This window comes from Cyprinus carpio, chromosome A3 (genome assembly GCF_018340385.1).
Source record: "Cyprinus carpio isolate SPL01 chromosome A3, ASM1834038v1, whole genome shotgun sequence".
In the NCBI taxonomy this organism is placed as follows: Eukaryota; Metazoa; Chordata; class Actinopteri; order Cypriniformes; family Cyprinidae; genus Cyprinus; species Cyprinus carpio.
This window is the reverse complement of record NC_056574.1, coordinates 20981178-21000853: the sequence shown is the minus strand read 5'-3', so window position 1 is coordinate 21000853 and position 19676 is coordinate 20981178. Positions and strand designations below refer to the sequence as shown.

General features: G+C 36.1%; 2 protein-coding genes across 3 annotated transcripts in view; one reads left to right on the top strand and one right to left on the bottom strand.

The window, feature by feature from the left end:
- The first annotated feature begins 897 nt into the window (after nucleotides 1-897).
- LOC109053029 (dual specificity protein phosphatase 3-like) lies at nucleotides 898-4014 on the top strand. The gene is given in 3 exon segments (XM_042722991.1): nucleotides 898-1334; nucleotides 1626-1836; nucleotides 3057-4014. Coding segments are annotated over 3 exon segments (606 nt in total). The 5' UTR covers nucleotides 898-1178; the 3' UTR covers nucleotides 3296-4014.
- Nucleotides 3636-19676, bottom strand: part of LOC109052976 (thyroid hormone receptor alpha-A) — a 36396-nt gene continuing 20355 nt past the window's right edge. Inside the window, exons 1-8 of one of the 2 annotated variants that reach the window (XM_042722983.1) lie at nucleotides 17006-17468; nucleotides 15304-15365; nucleotides 14782-14882; nucleotides 14555-14708; nucleotides 13661-13866; nucleotides 13177-13320; nucleotides 11922-12180; nucleotides 3636-10074 (exon numbers count right to left, since the gene is read on the bottom strand). In XM_042722983.1, coding sequence (XP_042578917.1) covers nucleotides 9824-10074; nucleotides 11922-12180; nucleotides 13177-13320; nucleotides 13661-13866; nucleotides 14555-14708; nucleotides 14782-14882; nucleotides 15304-15365; nucleotides 17006-17037 — 1209 coding nt within the window. In that variant the 5' untranslated portion in view covers nucleotides 17038-17468 and the 3' untranslated portion in view covers nucleotides 3636-9823. Of the gene's footprint in view, nucleotides 10075-11921; nucleotides 12181-13176; nucleotides 13321-13660; nucleotides 13867-14554; nucleotides 14709-14781; nucleotides 14904-15303; nucleotides 15366-17005; nucleotides 17469-19676 lie in introns of those variants that run through there. The other variant, XM_042722980.1, reaches the window with a different exon arrangement.

Sequence of the window (19676 nt, the reverse complement as noted above, 5' to 3'; positions counted from 1 at the left end):
ATTAAAGAAAATTATGTTTAAAAACTTTAGATGGAGTATAGCATGTCATGTCAGGACATGTAGACATACCAAATGGATTTCATCTAAAAATCTCAAAAGTCTAAAAAAAATCTCTTTTTAAAAGCTATATTCCATCATGTTAAGTATGTTAAAAACTATGGAAGCAAGCATATGGGTAGCAAAATTCATTTTGAAATGTAATTTGTAAAATTGCAATGCATTTCTTTATTTAAATGTACATTTTCACATACATATGTGCAACGTTTAGTGGAAAATGAAGATTAAAATTCAATTATATAATTTACATTTGCCATTTCCTACACTAGTTTTAATATGTAAATTAAAAACATATTTTAACGATTTATAAGTTGCAAAATTAAAATGAAATTGTATTACCCAAACTGATTGTATTACCCAAACTGAATTGACACTTACACTTAAGACATTTGAATTGCATTTTCATTAAATACCCCACGATAATGTAGTTAAAGTCAATGTGGATTTTAAAATGCATTCCGAGCCGATCATATCAAGGCGGGGCTCCGCAACAAGAGGCACAATAGGTCAATTTTCACATTAAACCAAACGCTTTCACACTGCATTTTGCTACAATTATCTTCTGGTAGCACAATGAAAATGCAAGTTGCCAATTTGGCAACTAATAAAGCAAAAATATGTTTTTAATTTACATATTAAAACTAGTAATGGCAAATGTAAATTATATAATTGAATTTTCATTTTGCACTAAATGTTGCACATATGTATGGGAAAATGTAAATTTAAATAAAGAAATGCATTCCCATTTTACATATTGCATTGCCATACATTACATTTCAAAATGAATTTTGCTACCCATATGCTTCCATATAAAAAAAACACAAGACTTTCTGATGCCACCTAGTGGTTTGAAGCACACAAAGAGGGTAACAGCTTTGAGTGTTTGGCTGAAGTCAACTCTCTCTAGGCCTAACAACAAAAACAGCTAAGAAATGAATGTGAACCACTTTTGAATTATCTTGAGCTGAATACTGACCATCGGACTGAAAACACTAGACCATTATTTAATACCCTAAAAGGCAACATAATGAAGATGGAACCGGATTAAAGAAAGTCAAGTCAGCATTGAGGCCTGAGGAAGAGCATTTTCTACTTGAAAGGCAATTTATCTTTAGCTGAACATGACAGACTATGAAGTGTCTGTTCAGCAACTCAATGATCTGTTGACAGATGAAAATGGAGACTTCTGTATGCCCTCCAAACATTTCAATGAAGTTTACCCCGGGATACTCCTAGGAAATGAGTAAGTCCTCCCATAGCCTCCAGATATGTTTGATGTTTTTTTTTTCCTTCTTTTTTCTTTTCTTTAATTATAGCAGCAGAGCTCAACAAACATTTACATTTTGCAGTCATACGTTTAGCCTTTCTTATCTGATACGTTGAGATTCAAAACATGTTCATGTATCCTGTTGCAAATTCTCAAGGGCAAGCCTTTAAATAAACATGGACTATTTTCCATGTGTGAAGGACGCCCTCTAATGCTTGATGCTTTCAGACACTCATACTGATGTAGCTGTTATTTAACGGTATCTCAACTGGTGTGTATGTTATATTGTAAAGGGTTTTAGTCTGCTGGTGTTGCAAGTTTGATCCTCAATGCTGCAGAAGGCCAATCGGACATGCATGTGAATACGGATGCAGAGTTCTATGCGGATACACAGATCATCTATCATGGGATACCAGCCTTTGACACTGACCATTTTGACCTCAGCGTATATTTTGAAGAGGCTTCTAATTTCATTGGAAGAGCTTTGGCAATGAAAGGTCTGAAGGGTCTTGGTAAAAAGCTTAAAATGAATATCTTTTTCTCCTCTGCCCATTCTGTGGCAGTGGTACTGCATTTAGATACTCATTAATAAAGCATAGTTCACCCAAAAATTTTAATTTTGTCATCATTTACTTACCCTCACGAGTGAATGTCTTGAATGACTTTCTTTCTTTTACAGAATATAACAGAAGATATTTTGAAGAATGTTGGTAATCAAACAGGCATTTCTCAAATGATCTTCTTTCACGTTCCACAGTAGAAAGAAAGTCATACAAGTTTGGAAAGACATGAGGATGAGTAAATTATGACAGAATTTTCATTTTTGGGAGAATGATCCCTTTAGTATCCCCAATATTCTTAATGTTTCAATGACCCACTAATAATAAAATGGTTGCTTGCTGCCTGCTGTCACTGCTAACTTGGATATGCTTCATGAACCTCAACTCTGGGCTATAAAGAAGGGTTTATTTCTCCTATAGCAACCTGCTTTATCCAGACAATATAATATAAGGTTATAAACAATATCACGCCAGCAAGACTGCTATCAAGAGAAAGGATTGTAAATACAAACAAGAAGTTATTAAGCAACTTACATTTTATATGCAGTATTGTCTGTTTTTGTCCGCCAGAGGAAGCTAACCGCTGCGCATTTCCAAGGTGTTTACTGCTTGAATGTCCAATAGTTTCAATAACTCATTCAGAAAAGTGTCATGCTTGAATGAAGCAGTTTATTTGACTGAATGTGACTCACCCATGAAGAAACTTATCGCCACCTACTGGCGTAATATGTAACCTGCAAAACAGAGTTACGGAAAAAGCGCGCGAAAAGTTTGCTGGACTGTTATATCAGTCTTCTTGGAGCGCCGTTCGACCAATCAAATTCGAGGACTGTTAACTAGATTGGAATACAAATAAAATTCTGTTTTTCCAACACACTCTAATGACAAATCTAGCTATTATGCATTTTGGTGGATTTGTACGCTCTCATTCGTACGTTTTCATATCTGCTTGTGGGTTAGGTTTCTACAAAAATTCCTACGCATTAATAATTCTAACTCATTAATATTCACACGAAATCGCCATCTCCTAAAAATTGTTACGTTTTCTGTTGCTTTTTTCCCGCCCACTGTTGAATGTCTTGGCCTTAAAATCTTGAAAGTTTTATTAGAATTGTATATGTTGCACTCAGTGTCATCCAATAAAAGAGTCACAGTCTCTCGTTTTTCTGTAGGTAAAGTGTATGTACACTGTCAGAAAGGCTACAGTCGCTCGGCTGCGCTAGTTATCGCACACCTGATGCTGCAGCACAGGATGGATGTACGAGCCGCTGTGGCCACAGTGAGAGAGAAACGGGAGATCGGGCCCAATGATGGATTCCTGCGCCAGCTCTGCCAGCTAAATGACAGGCTGGAAGGAGAAGGAATGCTGTGTGTTGATAATAGCCTACCTAAATATAAAAATATAAAATGATTAGTAGCTAAATAAATGTTTGACATTTTCAGTTAATGTGTTTTTATCATCTAAATTGTAGCAGCTGGCAAGTCAATGCTTGTCTTTAGTAGGCCTATCTTCTGCCCTCTAGTGGTACTGGTGATCGTAGTATATGCAGTACAAAGTGTCAAGCATATATGCCCTTCTCTAGCTCTCTCTATATAAATATAGTTGCTCTAACACATATATATATATATTCCTGGTATGTATTTGCTATAAAATCTAACCAGTCTTTCTTGGTACAGCAATTTATTTTGTGCGGTGATATCAAGTCCTTTATGAGTAGCCAATGATAACACATAATCAAACACAAGAGGTCTTCACAACAGACAACAATCATTTATTAAACATTTTTTTTAAAGTGAAAAGTAGCACACATACCTGAGTTACTTTTACACCCCTCCCACATGTTTTGCTTTTTTATGATTGGTATTGAACACATACATATATTTTGATTGTATACCTGCAAACAGGACATTTTTTATTAATCATTTCTGCTTGGTTCCTGTATGTGAAAATATGATCTGAATTGTTAAATTAGTTACTACATGCAAATAATTTGCTCAAAGCAAATATCTTGAATATATATATACATATTGACCAAGCCGCAGTCCAATGATGGTCAAGCGGTTTGGGAATCAGTTAAAATTGTTGAATTTTTCTTCAAATAAAGTTGAAATATAAAAAAGAACAAAAAACATTTGTTTTGACATACATAGTCTGCATTGCACCCACTAATCCATTGAACAGAGAGGCATTGTAGGGGAAAAACCTCACAGGCCTTTCACATCCATTACAGGTTTATACTAGGATAGTTTCATAGACGGATAATGTACAATGCTACAAAAAACAGCAATTCTGCATCACTGGATTAGACAGTGTATCACCGACCCATAAAGGAGAGGGCACCTTAACAACTTCCTGTATAAGCATAGTGTTCAAAATCGAGTAAAAGCACATGGATTATGCTTCACGAGCAAGAAAAGGACACTGACAAACATCATTTGTGCAAGCATCATTGTCTTTGTCATTATATATTAATGAGCTATTTGTGAGAATGCAGATAAAATCATATAGCTAAAGATCACTTATCGAGCAGGGGTGCAAAACTCTGTTTCTGGAGGGCCACAGCCCTGCAGAGTTAAGCTTCATTAATTAAACACACCTAATCCAGCTCATCAAGTCCTTCAGGCTTATTTGAAAATCACATACGAGTTAGAGCAGGTTTGGAACTAAACTCTGCAGGACTGCAGCCCTCCAGGAACTGAGTTCTGTGCCCTTGGTCTATTGCAATGAATGCGTTTACACATCAATATTGAGGTGCCTGCAGTGAGGATGAGGATGTTTTTTTTTTAAAGTAAGTGCGCAAGGTCCTGTTGTGTGTTAGACCATGTTGAATACTGTAGATTGAGGTACTGGTGAAGGTGGTTTACCTCTCAAAGAAATGCAGATCTGCTGCAGATGTGTCTTTTTCTGACTGGATAAAAAAAATCTTGCCGTCTTTTAACTATGTTTCTAACCTGTCAGACCTACAACTACATTCATTCCAGCCTGATCACATTATGGCAGTCTAGGATACTGGAGAGGTGAGAAGTGCTGTGTGTTTGACACAAATGTGACATTAATAAGTCTATGTTGAACTCATCCTCTTCTATCGTTCACACATGAGGTATGAAGGTTTTAATAAACAGAAGTGCTCATCATCAAATCACTAAGAGAATCTTGATACGGGAGACAGGCAGAGTAAATTCTAATGAAAGGTGTCAAACCAATTAAACACATGAGAAGCACAATGTCCACAGTACAGTTCAGATTAAAAAACGTACAACAAAGCACAGTGTCTGACATCAACTTGAGTTTTGCTGTGTTTGAACAATTTCTTGTCACAATCCGCTCACTTAAAATTCACAGCCTGCAAATGTGTTATGTCCACTCAACATAAAATACAGCAAGTATTCATACTAAAGAATGAGTGCTTTGTCTTTTTATTTTTACATTCCTCATCAGAAGATGGACAGAGTTGTTGTTTTTTTTAAAGGAATGGCAGGTCTTCTTTTAACACTTGAACTTTTGGATCTCAAATATGACTTGCTACATTGCAGACATGGACATGTATTTCACATGGAATTTATTGGGGCGTGTGAATTTTCCAGAAGGGGTGTTGAGAAGACTTTTTAAGATCTATTAAAGGAGTCATATCATACATTTTATTATTATTATTATTATTATTTACATTTTTCCCCTGAGTTCCGCTTATTATTTTTTGCTCTGACAATAATAACAATTTAGTTTTTAATAACTGTTTTTACATCTTCTTGCTGATCCTTACTATTTTTTTGGCTTTAAGTCATAAACAGTTTATTTGCATGTGATATGAGCAACAGGGCTTTGCTGTGCTCATCTGTAAACTGAATCCAATCTGTTCTGAAATATGTGCTGAAACCTTGTTAAAAATGTTGTTTCTTAAAGGAATATTTCACCAAAAAATGAAAATTCTGGGATCATTTACAAGCCCTGTCTTTCCAGATTTCCTTACAAGACTTTTCCGTTCATCATCTGAACAAAGCTTTTGTTTGTTTGTTATTAATATTCTCTCATCATTTTTGTAAAAACTGGACAGTGCATGTTGTTTTTTAGGGTTAAAGGAAACATCCATAAATTGAAGGTATATTATCCTGGCAGAACCTTTCCCGTAAAAAACATATTTGATGATATCTCTGTTTGTATTTTGGAAAAAATATTAAATGAACATATTAAGCACTTTGATTCTTGATTCATATAGATTAAGTTTAGGATGTATTTGTACTTTCTGATGCATCAAACCTTTGGTTGTGTGGACTTTAAATAAATGGACAAAAAATAGGAGAATATATTAAATATATCCTCATTTGTGTTCAAAGATGAACAAAAGTTTTATGGATTTGAAACAACACCAGAAATGAATAAATGATGATAGAATTTTCATTTTTGGGTGAACTATTAACACTGGGATCCTATAATGATCTGCAGAGCAGTAGGTGCTACACACAGCCAGGAAAAGCACAACGTTTGAAGTAATTTCCAACATTTTACTCTAATTGTTAGTCCTTCTGGTGTTTAAGAATAATATTACCTATCTTACTTTGTCATAGTGAGTGGACACCAAATAAGAATTGCTAATATGTAAATGTTGGTGGTCATATGTTTATATTCAGAAAAATATATTTTTGCTGCATAGTTTCAGTAAATGACCTTTAAATATGGACAAGGGAAGAAGTTCTGAAAGTTACAGTCTGATTTCATAGTACAATGAACTTTATTTCAAAATTTCATGATATGGCCCCTTTAAGAGTCAAAGTCTCAACCAATATATTCATGATCTGGCTAGGTGTAAAGGACTGAATTCTGCTCTAATAAAAGTGCTGTAAACTAAAACGTCCAGCAGAACAAATGGCTTCCTGATTCCCTGTTATCAAGAACAGGGTCTGTGGGCAGGGCTCAGCGGAGCTGACCCTTGCTGGTGCAGAAGATTGTGACTGTGGGCAGTGCATGTCTGCAGTGCTGGTGGGTTAGATTGAGCCTGAGTCAGATGCATGGCCTCATGGGAGCTCCGTGCCTGAGTTTAGCTAGTCACAGTGAGTTTGTCCTTTCTGCCCTTTTGTTCCTCTGTGTCACTTTAAATGGAGTCTGCGTCTCACTTCCTAGAGCCATACTGACACAGTATCAGTCAAAAAGGACACTGAAACCCTGCTATGTGTCTGAACCACAAAAATTAAGCTGGTAACTGCTTGAAGGGATGCTTTGGGGGTCTGGCTGTGTCCTTTGCTGGGGAAGAGTTCATGAAAAGTTCTTGTGTGAGATGTACATGCACAGGGACCACAGAACTGGGCTGACAAAAATTGAGATTTGTGTTATGCAGGAGCCATCTTCTTGTGCTGTTCTCCAGCGCTTGCTTAAAGCAAAATAATCTGCTAAGCAATCAGTTAGCTCTGTTACAGCACAGTGAAATTCATTCAGCTGGCACATTCTTACTGTCCTCAGAAACAGGGAACAAGACTGACACTTGGTCCCACATCACAAGTGAAAGGGAAAGATACACATGAGTGAGGTTGCTATCACACGTATGTGACTTTTTAGTGTAAATGTGCACGTTTATGTACAGGTTAAAGCAGGAATATATATATGCATGAGCAGGTGAGGGAAACAGACTGCGATGCACGGATGAGGGGTTTATTTGAGTCTGTTTGAAGAGATGGAGAGGTAAGTGACACTCATTTCCTCTTGCAAGAAGGTTGTGGAGATTTTAAGTTCCCCACTTTCAAAATCAGAAAAGATGTAGTGTACAATGAGGCTAAAAGTCCTTTCTATTTTTAATTTCCCTCTCAAAACAATGGATAGCCACAAACAGAACTACAGTACTACCCTAAGGACCTGTCTGTCGCTATGCATGGCAAAATAAATAAGGTTTATTTGAAGTCATTTATTAATTTGTAAAAAATTGTAAATGTTGCAGATGAAACTAATGAGAGTCCTTGAAATTATATATTTTGCAAAGATGATTGTTTATGATTTTCAGTTTTGTTGAAGGTGATTAAGTCGACAGTTTTTCAGCAAACTAGCAATTAGTAAATAACTGAATTTGTATTTGGGAAAAAATGTATTAGGTAAAACTAAAGTAGCAACAGATATTTATTCCATATTGTGATACAAGTGTATGTAATTTTGATTAAACATAACGGTGACAAAAAAATAAAAAATGCACATATGCGTGAATTAACAAACAAGAAGTTATTGAGCAACTTATTTTAGATGCAGTATTGTCTGTTTTGTGTCCGCCAGAGGAAGTATAACTGAGGCACATTTACAAGGCACACGCAGTTAAGGTGTTGTTCACAAAAAAGAACAGTAACATGCATTTAACAAACAGATGTGGTGAATTTTCATTTCATGCTGACTATAGAGTTTCTTTCTTCTGTTGAACACAAAAGAAGATATTTTGGACAATGTTGTCAACTAGACAGTTGATGGTAGCATTGTTTTCCATACTATGGAAGTCAATGGCTACCGTCAACTGGTTGGTTACCAACATTCTTCAAAATGTCTTTTTTTTGTGTGTGATTTCATTTTTGGGTGAACTATCCCTTTAAAATCTTTACATTTTTAAAGCCGCTGAATGGGAAAAATACAGCCAAAGCCAAGATGGCTGAAATTGAACTCACTGCTCCAATAACAATGGAGGTTCATTTGTGGAACATTGTAGCATAGACACAATTATGCAGTTTTTAAGACAATACTAAAATAATGTTAGCATTTAATCATATTTACATATAAAATACTTAAACAGAAAAACACCTTTTGTTGAAGTGGTTATTTTAGCCCCATTGTACTCAACTATTAATGATCTAACCCCTAGTTTCTTCTTTTATTACCATCTGTCAAATTTTGATTTTCAAGGACTTACTTTTTCCTGTATATTTCATGATCATTTACCACCCTGTACTTCTTATTTTGTCCAAATAAATGGTAGGATGGATGGATCTGAGGGGTAATATTTCTCTAAAAGACATACCACGGCACTACTATGTTTTTGCTACTATCTGATGAGACAGGTGAGTGGGAGCACAGCGAGCGATCTGAAGGTCATAATATGTACAGTAGATGGATGTCTCAAACCACAGCATATGGCTTAATACGTATGTACATCAATCTGTCAGTCCAAATGGGTAACATGACATGACAGAAAGCAACAAGAGGCTATTCAGAAAATGAGGTCACAAAATGTTCAGCTTAAGTAACATACAAGTGGATATGGTAGATAGGAAGGTATATGAGAACTGTAGATACTGCATTGTGAGTTGATAGATGGGTTAATGCAGGTAGAATTGTAAGCATACATACATGTATGGACATGTTGCTACATGTATGTCTGTATGCTGGTGTATATGAGGTATGAGAAGTTGACAACATAATAATGTATGTACAGAGTGTACAAGTGCACACAGGTAGTTATGTTTACAAAGGAGATATTCTATGCGTGCAAAGAGGAAGATGAATGCTAAAATACTACTGTAATCAGAGGAAAATTAGCATTATTTTGTAGGTTAATCGTGTAGAGCCCATGTACAGCTGTTCGATGTACTCATAAAAGTTTCCTCTGTCCTGACAACAACAGCTAACATTTCCAAAACAGGTTATTAAACAGATTTTGAATGTGTGGGTTTCTTTGTCACGCTTTAAAAATAAGCTCCTTCTGAGGTTGGGAGGTATGTTGGTATGAGAGGTAGGTTGATGCGTGCTAGCATTTTGTCTGTCTGTGGGAGGAATCTGAATGGAAAGTTACTGTAGGGTCAAAAGGTGTGGAAGCCGACAACCCAAAACATATCCCAGACAAAGCTGATGGTGCAAAATAAAGTACATGTCCCGGTTCGGCGTTGCATGAGGATGCAAAAATCAAATGCTTCTGGTATGCATATTCACGACCAGTTTTGCCCCCTTTTCCCCCTCCCCAAGTTTCCCCGTGGCTCTCGGTCACACCTCCTGATCCTCGAAGACCTCTAGGAAGAGTGGGGGGAAGAGTTCTGTGGGACACTCCACTTTCATGTGCAGGAAGCGGCTGGCATGGCAGGCGCCGATCATGCGCAGGTTTGTCACCTTCATCAGCAGCTTGGGCCAGAAGTGTGAGATGTTGTGCTTGCGATGGTTGATGTAGTGCTCGAATGCTAACAAGTACATCTCCTGACACTTCTCGATCTTTTCCACACACGTGAGTCCGGAACGATCTGTGCAATGGAAAACTCAACTAATATTAAAGTGAATTCAGGCGGTCAAGATGCTGTCAGAGGTCATAACAGGAAAGTTAAAGGAAGTTAACAGGGATAGTTCACCCCAAAATGAAAAATCTTTCATCATTTACTCACACTCATGTGGATTCAAACCCATATGTTGATATCTTTTTTCTGTTGAACACAAAATAAAAATTCCTTGACAGTTTTTGTGTGTGTGTGTCTGATAACTGGTATGCAGAACCAATATTTAATAAATGTTATATTAAAGTGGGTTGGTTGAGGGGGTCTAATGCTATTTTATGCATTCTGAGTTAATAACAGTATTAAAAGAGCTGGATTTTCATGCTAAACATGGCCAAAGTTTCAAAAAACTATTTGGAGTATTTCTGCGCCAAATACACTCCTTCTGGGTTCATATAAGTTTCGGAAAGTTTTTTTCAAGCATGGGCCTTCATGGCATCAACCAGAACGCGAGCAAGAGCAGCCCATCAACGTGCTTCATTTGGGTCACAGAAGTCGTCGGCAGCGCTGCACAGGACTTGCTCGAGAAGAATGTCTCCAAAGAAGTGTTTCTGGATGTGAGGGAAAGATAACCTTGTTTAGCTTCCCAACGAACCCAGTGTTACGTGAACAGTGGATGCAGTTTGTTTTTTGAGGTAGCAACGGAATTTCGCAAGTGTTTTGCAATTTCAGTGAAGAATGTTTTATAAACAAGGCCAAGTTTGAGGCTGGATTTGCAGATCGTTTGATACTGAAAGATGGAGCAGTCCCAGCGAAAAAAAGATCCCAGTGATGAGCCAAGAAAAACGGCATCAAATTTCTGTGTTTTGGTGGTAAATGCTTGTGACTCTTTAGCTCCGCCCACGTCTGCCTCTAGCAGCTCAGCTGTTTTCAGATTTTATAAATCTGATAAAACTAAAGTCTCTTTGGTGACATGAATGATAGAATACTACTATATAGGTACTCAAGATTAACATGAGATTGGCAGAAACTATGTGTTATGTCTCCTTTAATGCTTTTTTGTACAGTGGTAAGTAAATAATCATTAGACTACAGGCTTTAAAAAAAAGACTACTGTTATATTAAAAATGTTATACATCAGGCATTTTTGTAATGCATCTCACTTGAGCATGAATGGATGTTACATAAAATGGTTAATCATTTATTAAATATTTTAAATTAGATATATGTAATGCCATTTTGGCTATGATTTTTTTTGACCCACCAGATGGTGCCATTTATCAGTAGACACAATATTAAAGAAAACATTGCTGATTACATATACAATACCATTCAAAGGTTTGGGGCTGGTAAGATTTTTTCACGTTTTCAAGTCTCTTATGCTCACCAAGGTGGTATTTATTTGATCAAAAATACAGTAAAACAATCATATTGTGAAATATGTGAAATGTTTGAATGGTACTGGATAATAAGCAAAAAAGCACAGTAAAAGTAGTCCATATGTCTTCTGAGGTTATATGTCTGGGAGGAATCAACAGAAAGCTATTATTCACTAACAAACCTCCTTCCAATTATAACTCAAACATCATTAGTCTTGTCACATGCATCAAACCTTTCACAGTGCTTTTAAGGATGCCATATTTGTTTTGAAAGCTGCAGTGACGGGAAAGATTATTAGTGAACAATAACTTTGAAATTTCAAATGTAAACATTCTACTTTTGAGTCACATGGTAGAAAAGGAAAAAGTCACACAGGTTTGAAAGAAAATGAAGATGACATGATGACAGGATCTTCATTTTTGGGTGAACTATCTCAAATCATAATAGTTATGATTCTTAAGAACCTACATATGGCTGTAGCAGCTGGCAGTCCATCTCACCTGAGCTCATGAGCAGTACAGCCTGCAGCAGCGCCACCTCTGAGTCATCCAGGTTGAACTGTGACAGGCTTTTGCCCAAATCAAAGATGGCATCAGACACCACTCCTAACCCTCCATTCTTCAGCTGCTCTCGACTGACAGCCATCTCCCCGCTCAGAGTCAGCGTCTCACTCTCTGGGTCATATCTCACCGCTGCGCGCAAGGACATGATCTCCATACAGCAGCCCTTCAGCAGGATAATCTGGTCTTCACAGGGCAGCTGGACATCAGTGGAAGACAATAAAGCACAAATGATTCTTGTGCTTTTAAAGGTCACATGACATCATTCGAGACCCAAAAACAAGGATAAACCACTATCCAATTGCTATTTGTTGTCAGCTTTTCCCTGGGGGAAAATCAACCTGGCTAACATAGATGAAGTACTGTCGAAACTGCAAGAATGATTTCTGATAGCATCACTAAGATAGGACCGAAAACAACAAAACCAATAAGTAATGTTCTGCCATGCCATAATTTTCCAGCAAAAGCTGTCTAGGAGTTCCTGTTTAATTATAATAAATGTCATTTTTAATTTGAAGAAAAAACTATACTTGTATGTGTGAAAAATTAAATACATTTAAAAGTTATTTTCCTAAAAGTATTTAAAATTAGAGAAAATAGTATAAATCTAAATGTATAATTTTACAAGTAATACATATAAATTAATTATAAAAATAACATTTGAAAAAATGTGTTTGTAGTGGGGCCGGTTAAAATGTTGGGAAGCAGAAATCTGAATTACTTCTTGAATGGGCAGAACAGAAGCCCTGCCTTTGACAATGACAAATCTGGCTTTTTTCTTTTAAATGGTCTTTTGATATTCCAAGCACAATGAAATATCCTCGCTTATCCTCCCTTAGAGGCTTCAATGTCCTCCAGTGTAGCAAGTCAATAAGTGATGATCAGTGATCGTTGTGTGTTCACATGAGCAATTAGAGGGGCAAAATAACAAGTGATTCACAGCAAATTTTTTAATAAGGCCATTACTCATATTTGGTAGAAAACAAGGCAGATTTGAAACTAAGGAAACCCACAGGCAGCCTCTATCATTCATGCAGTTTTGGTTCAGAGAAAGTACAGTGACAGCTGGAGCAGATCAGATAATTGCTCTATCACAGCGGTCTCTGACAACTGATGTCATAATGCAGCATGGTGTTGTTTATGAACATGTGTATTTATGGGACACTCAGACATATTTGAAAAAACAGACACTGACCTCAGAGAACATGGGAAGTTTTTTGGCAAAGTCCACAACTCGTGTGATGGCAGGGGTGATGATCTTGGTGAACTCACTGAAAGCCTCCAGGTCCACTTTGTCGTTGTCTGATGTGGGGGCTGGAGACTGCCCAATGTCTTCTGGCTGAAAGACAAACCAAAATAGAGTAAAAAAAAATCTGACAAATGTTCCTGATGAAAAGAATTTAACACTAAGGCTCTTTGGTCACTGTCGGCAACTTTCAAATCCTGATAGACCACTCTGTGTAACAACACTAGTTGCTAGGCAACATGTGTTTTTTGAGCCCCGACATTCAAACACAATTGGCACGATGAAGAAAAGATTCTCAAAAAAAAAGCTGTCAGACAGACAATAGCTGGAGGTTATCAGCGATTTAGCTGAGAACCCAACCGCCTGTACAATGAAGTCAATAAATCAATGTTTTGTATGTTCACAGATGTACAGACACAAGCAGGCCTCTTACTAGGAACTTGCGTTTTTGTTTCCAGTGAGGGCCTTGGGCATTGGTGTGGCGATGAGCCTCCGTCACCATACGAATCAGCTCCCACTCTGAGACGGTGGGCTCAGGTCGAATGTGCAGTGTTTTCACCATCTCCTCTTTCTTCTTCCGTTCCCGGTTTTCCTCGATCAGACGCCTCTTGGCCACACGCTTCGAATCATCCAGCACCACTGCCAGGGACATGAATCACTTACACAATCACTCATTTAATACTCTCAGTACTAAACAGAAAATGACAGCCAATGTTATGTAATGTTATTATGTATAAGGAGATTATAGCAAGTTTTTTCAAAAGCCACATTTATATATTTATTTTTTGAGAAACATTGTCATTTAAAGACTCATGCCATTTTTACAGAGACATAAGTCTATGCTGAATTTTATTATTAAATATTTTTTTAAAGAAAGAAATATATATATATATGTATGTATGTATGTATGTATATATAAAAATTAAATAAAATAAATAACTATTACTATTAACTTTCTATAAAAAAGTGAAAGCATCTGTAGTAATTTTATACTTCATAATATAAAAATTGAAAACATATGGAAACATTTCCTGTAGTCTTTGGATACTAGTAAGTCTTTTCTAATATACAATTAAATTAAAAAATTGAAAAAAAAAAATACAAAATAAAAAAAAAACTGTAGTCATTTTTATTAACTTTATATATATATATATATATATATATATATATATATATATATATATATATATATATATAATATATATATATATATATATAAAAGAAATCTACAGTATGTCTTTATTTAGCCATACAAACGTGTGTGTGTGTGTGTGTGTGTGTGTGTGTGTGTGTGTGTGTGTGTGTGTGTGTGTGTGTGTGTGTGAACACTTGTGTTCCATGGCCATGCCCACCGAGATGCACTTCTTGAAGCGGCACAGCTGGCACTGGTTGCGGGTGATTTTATCAATGATGCAACAGTTGTCATATTTACAGGAATAGGAAGGGTGAAGATTCTTCTGTATTGTCCTCCTAAAGAAACCCTGGGAGCAGAAGAAGGAAAGTAAGTACAGACTGATTATGATTGTAAAGTGGTTCAGTGGTTTGAAATCTCACCTTGCAGCCCTCACATGTGATGCAGCGGTAATGGTAGCCAGTGGCCTTGTCCCCACATACCACACATGGCTCATCTTTCTCCAGGTAGCTGGGAACATACCCTGGAACAGAGATGATCTTCACTAGAAGAGGAGGAGGAGATGGGTTGTTACAGCAGAACACACACACACACACACACACACACACACATGCACGCCATGTTTTATGGCGACATTCCATAGACTTAACGGTTTTTATACTGTCTAAACTTTCTACTTTCTATCCCCTTACCCTAACCCTAACCATAAACCTAACCAACACACCAAACATTCTGCATTTTTAGATTTTCAAGAAATGTCTTTTTGTATGATTTCTAAACTGTTTTCCTCATGGGAACCAAAAAATATGTCCTCAAAAATACAGAAATTACTGTTATTAACCAAAAATCTACTTGTCTCGAAGCACAGAAAGGGCATGTTTGGGCATCACAGGCCCAAAATGTTTTGGTTTAGACTGCAGTGAAACCAGATCCAAAATGCTTACCAGACGTGCTCTTCATAGAGCATTGACTATTCTTTCTTTTTCTCTTCACTCCATTCGGCCACCTGGAGAAATAGAGCAGAGGGAAAATAAGTATACAATAAAATAAAAATAAAAAATTCTATTTCTATTTTATAAGAATTACATTTTACAAAACCTATTTAACATCTAAAATGTTAAAAAGCCTCTTATATACACAATCATTGAAAGTTTGGGGTTGGTATGATTTTTAATATTTTTGAAAGAAATATTCTCAGAGATATTCTCACCGAGACTGCATTTATTTGATCAAAACTATGATACAGGATCCTTTGAATAGAAAGTTCAAAATATCAACATTTATTTGAAATAGAAATCTTTTTTAACAATATAAATATCTTTAATGTCACTGTTGACCAATTGAATGCATCCTCACTAAATAAAAGTATTTATTTATTTATTTATTAAAAAACCTTACTGAACCCAAACTTTTGAAAGATAGTGTAACATGCATTTCATTATTATTTCCTGTTTTACAGTACAAATAGTAAAGCCTAACGGTAAAAATGGAAATCATGCCCAAACACTCCACTTGTCTGTCATTGGTCAGACAAAAAGACAAACATTGGTTGAGCTACTGATGCTATGTCAGTCTAATCAGAATATTCAAACAAACACAATAATGAGAGACTGTTAATCGACCTATGAATGACTTTCTATAGTTGTTTCTGCATATTAAGCTCAGAAGTGATAAACAGTTTTAACACTCTCATAGTCTCTCATAGAGTGGAGGTCAATGGTAACCAAAACATTTACTGGTTTAGTTACCAACATTTTTCAGATCATCTTCTTTTGTGTTCCACGTAAGAAAGTCAGTCATACAGATTTGGAGCAACATGAGGGTGAATAAATGCTGACAGAATTTTCATTTTGGGTGAACTATCCCTTCAACTAAGTGGGTAAAATAAATACATGTTGTGACCACGCGGTGGCACTGTTTAAAATAATTTCATACTGCATTATTCACCTCATCTGACCGCTATAATTTGTCTATCAACAGTGTTGCATCACCTTGTAAAACTAAAGGAACAGCAACAGACCGAACCCGTTTCATGTGGCTGCCTTCATGACTTCAAAACCACACATAATGAAATACATAAGTAACACTTTCAAGTTCCTCAGTTGGTAGTGAAGTCGCTGTCTACATGTGGAGGTTATGAACTCACTACCATTGTACAGCAAATGAACCTGACACACCTCCATGAACCAGCACATAGTCCAGTTGATGTGAGGCAATGCTTGTGTTTATAGAGCTGAACACAGCAACGCATAGTATATACACTAGTGTTACATTATTTATTTACTGCATGAAGATAATACTATATTATAAATGACCAAAACATGACAGATCTACTGAGCTCAAAGCCTACAACATGACTGCAAACATTGCAAATTACTCAAATGAATGAGAAAACTTACAATCAAATGCAATACATTTGTAATGCAATCCAGCATTATCAGTCATGTGGGATTTGCGTTTCATTAAACGCACACAAGATACCCAAGCACTGACAATAATGAAATGACCTTTTAAAGCAATCCTTTTCTTTTCTCCATTGGATAGCACAGTATTAATTCCAACTGACAATCTGCCCGTACATCCACAGACACGACTGAACAAACAGAGGGAATGGGATGGATGGAGAAAGAACATTTATATTCTAACCTGTTGACATAATGGGGCTGTAAAATGTGCATGATTGCCGTCTCCCTCCTCTCGCCAAGCTGTCAGCAATCTATCTGCAGTAACAGGGACTCTGAGCTGGTAGGACGACACTTCTCTCTCTCTTTCCCTCTCCACACACTCCTCCTCCTGCCACGGCTCCTGTGCATCAGCCCTGTGAGCCCCACCTCTCCTCCATCACTAACCCTCCGCTCTCATCTTCCTCTTCACTTTCTCGCTGCTTTTGTCTTAGGCAAAGGACCCTCTGCCATCTGTCCTTACATACAAATGGGACTGCAAAAGTGTTGTCATTTCCACATACTTTAGATACTAACGCTCAGTTTCTAGGATATTAATACATTCATGCATAAAGCATCATCAACAGAACTGTGTTAAAGCAGAACACAGCACTATAAATCTTCAGTGCATCAATTCAATGCACAAACATTATGTTTGGTATACAGAGAGGTCCAAAATACTAGTGAAAATACTAGTATTATTCTAAACAAATATTTGTCCAAATATAATAATAAAATTATTCGTTTAATCATGTATTTGCAAATAATTTAGTTTAGTATAATAATATAATATGATAATGTATAATAATGCATTTAATTAATTATATAACAGTAATAACAAAAACATTATTAATAACAATGATGATTATTATGGTTGTTGTTAATTTCTCATTTATTACATTTATTATTATTATTATTATTATTATTATTAGCATAACAAATTGAGCGAAACTTTTTATTAGCATGAATATGAGAATGTGAAAAATCATAAATATTTCATATTAATTTTGTCACAACATTTATTTGATAATAATGTTTTTGCTGGTTTACCTTTCTATGCATGCAAATATACAGTGGAAATCTGTAAACAAAATTTTATTAAAAGAAGTTTTATGATTTCGAACATTTTAAATCAAATAACTACCCCCCCCCTCAAATTTCCTCAGATTTTGCACCTCACTGCATATTTTTAGCACACAGATGCTGCATTTCTTTAAGTATGAACATGTTAAAATTTAGAGTTTCCATCCTCTAAATCTACACGTGAGCCGATGAAGCATCAAAGCAAAATCCACGTCAAAGTTCCACTTCCTCCTTTTTAATTCCCGCACATGCTTTTGAGGAGAGAGGAGCTGAGGCACTGAGAGATGCGTGCGCACACTCAGAGTGAATAAGCCTTTAAATGCTCACTCACGCGTGCTTTCTGCTAATCAAATTACAGAGGCGTAATTAAATGGCGGGTCGAGGCGAGGTAGGGCGCAGGACAAATCTGCCTTTCAGGGAACCATCTGAAACTTCTCTAGCTGCATAATAATCCCACAACTGACCCACAGGACCCTGAAACCGTGTGTGATAGTGTGTGTGGTGGTGCGTATGCAGCTAGAACGTCTGGGGGGAGGGCACGACCATGAGGCAGCACATGTGAGAGACACGTGCTTGGACGCTTCAAACACAAATACACACACACACACACACACTGCCTCGATGACACACACTGGTCCGAGACAATCCATCGACTGTCGCAATGATTCAGTGTCCTGAACTGTCCCATGCTACACAGTGGCCCCATCTGGCTTCTGTACCTCTCTCTCTCCTGCATTATGAAACTCACTCTCTGTTTGTCATATTCCATATCTAATCGTATCATCTAATCGTAAAACACTTCACACACTTGGATGAATCATCAGGCACTCTGGATTACAGTCGCATTCAGTTAGCTGATGTTAAGACTTCTTGCTTCTTGCATATGTGCACTGTAATGACTCCTTATATCGGTTTGAATGTTATATTAATGTTTATGTTTGATTTTATAATATACTTGAATCTGATTGATAAGTCAAAGCATAGAGAGCTCAAATATGTTTGGATAAAGATGCTACACTGTATTATTGACCATTGTCCCTGGTAGCCAATCAAGTTTCATGTCTCTCTCATCACTCTGCAGCCTCTTTCATATAACATGTAATATCATATAGTTACATAATTGCAACTCCATATATAATAATGGACATGCACATGATATATATTATATATATATATATATATATATATATATATATTACTTTTCTCAAATGCAAACTAAATAATACAACTTTCAAATAATAATAATAATTATTATTATTATTATTATTAAATAATTTTTTATTTATTTAATATAATATTTTTTATTATTAAGGTATTTGAATAACAATTTGTGTAAAATGTTTTACATGAATTTGAGAAAAGTACAAAAATGTCACATATTTGCTTGATTATTGATCTAAAAATAGTGTTAAATCATTAATTTGGTAAATTGTAATATGCTGGATTATATGCAGTCAACTCATCATTATTGCAAAATATACCCAAGGTTTATCAAAACAACACTTCAGAGAAAACAAATAAATTTTCCCTGGCCTGGGTTGTACTTGCTGTTTCTAGAATGGTTTTCTTATATTGGTCCCTAAATATGGTCATAACAATATACTGTATTAATATTCTTAAATTATATATTTGATTAATTAAATAAAATAATATCTTAGCCATACAATTGATTTTAGCTGTTGGAAACTGATACAAGGAGGAACTAAAGCAGATATTGGACATCTCAGACTGGTTAAATATTAGCAGATTAGTCAATCAAGTCAAAAATTTTAATTCTGTCATCATTTACTCAT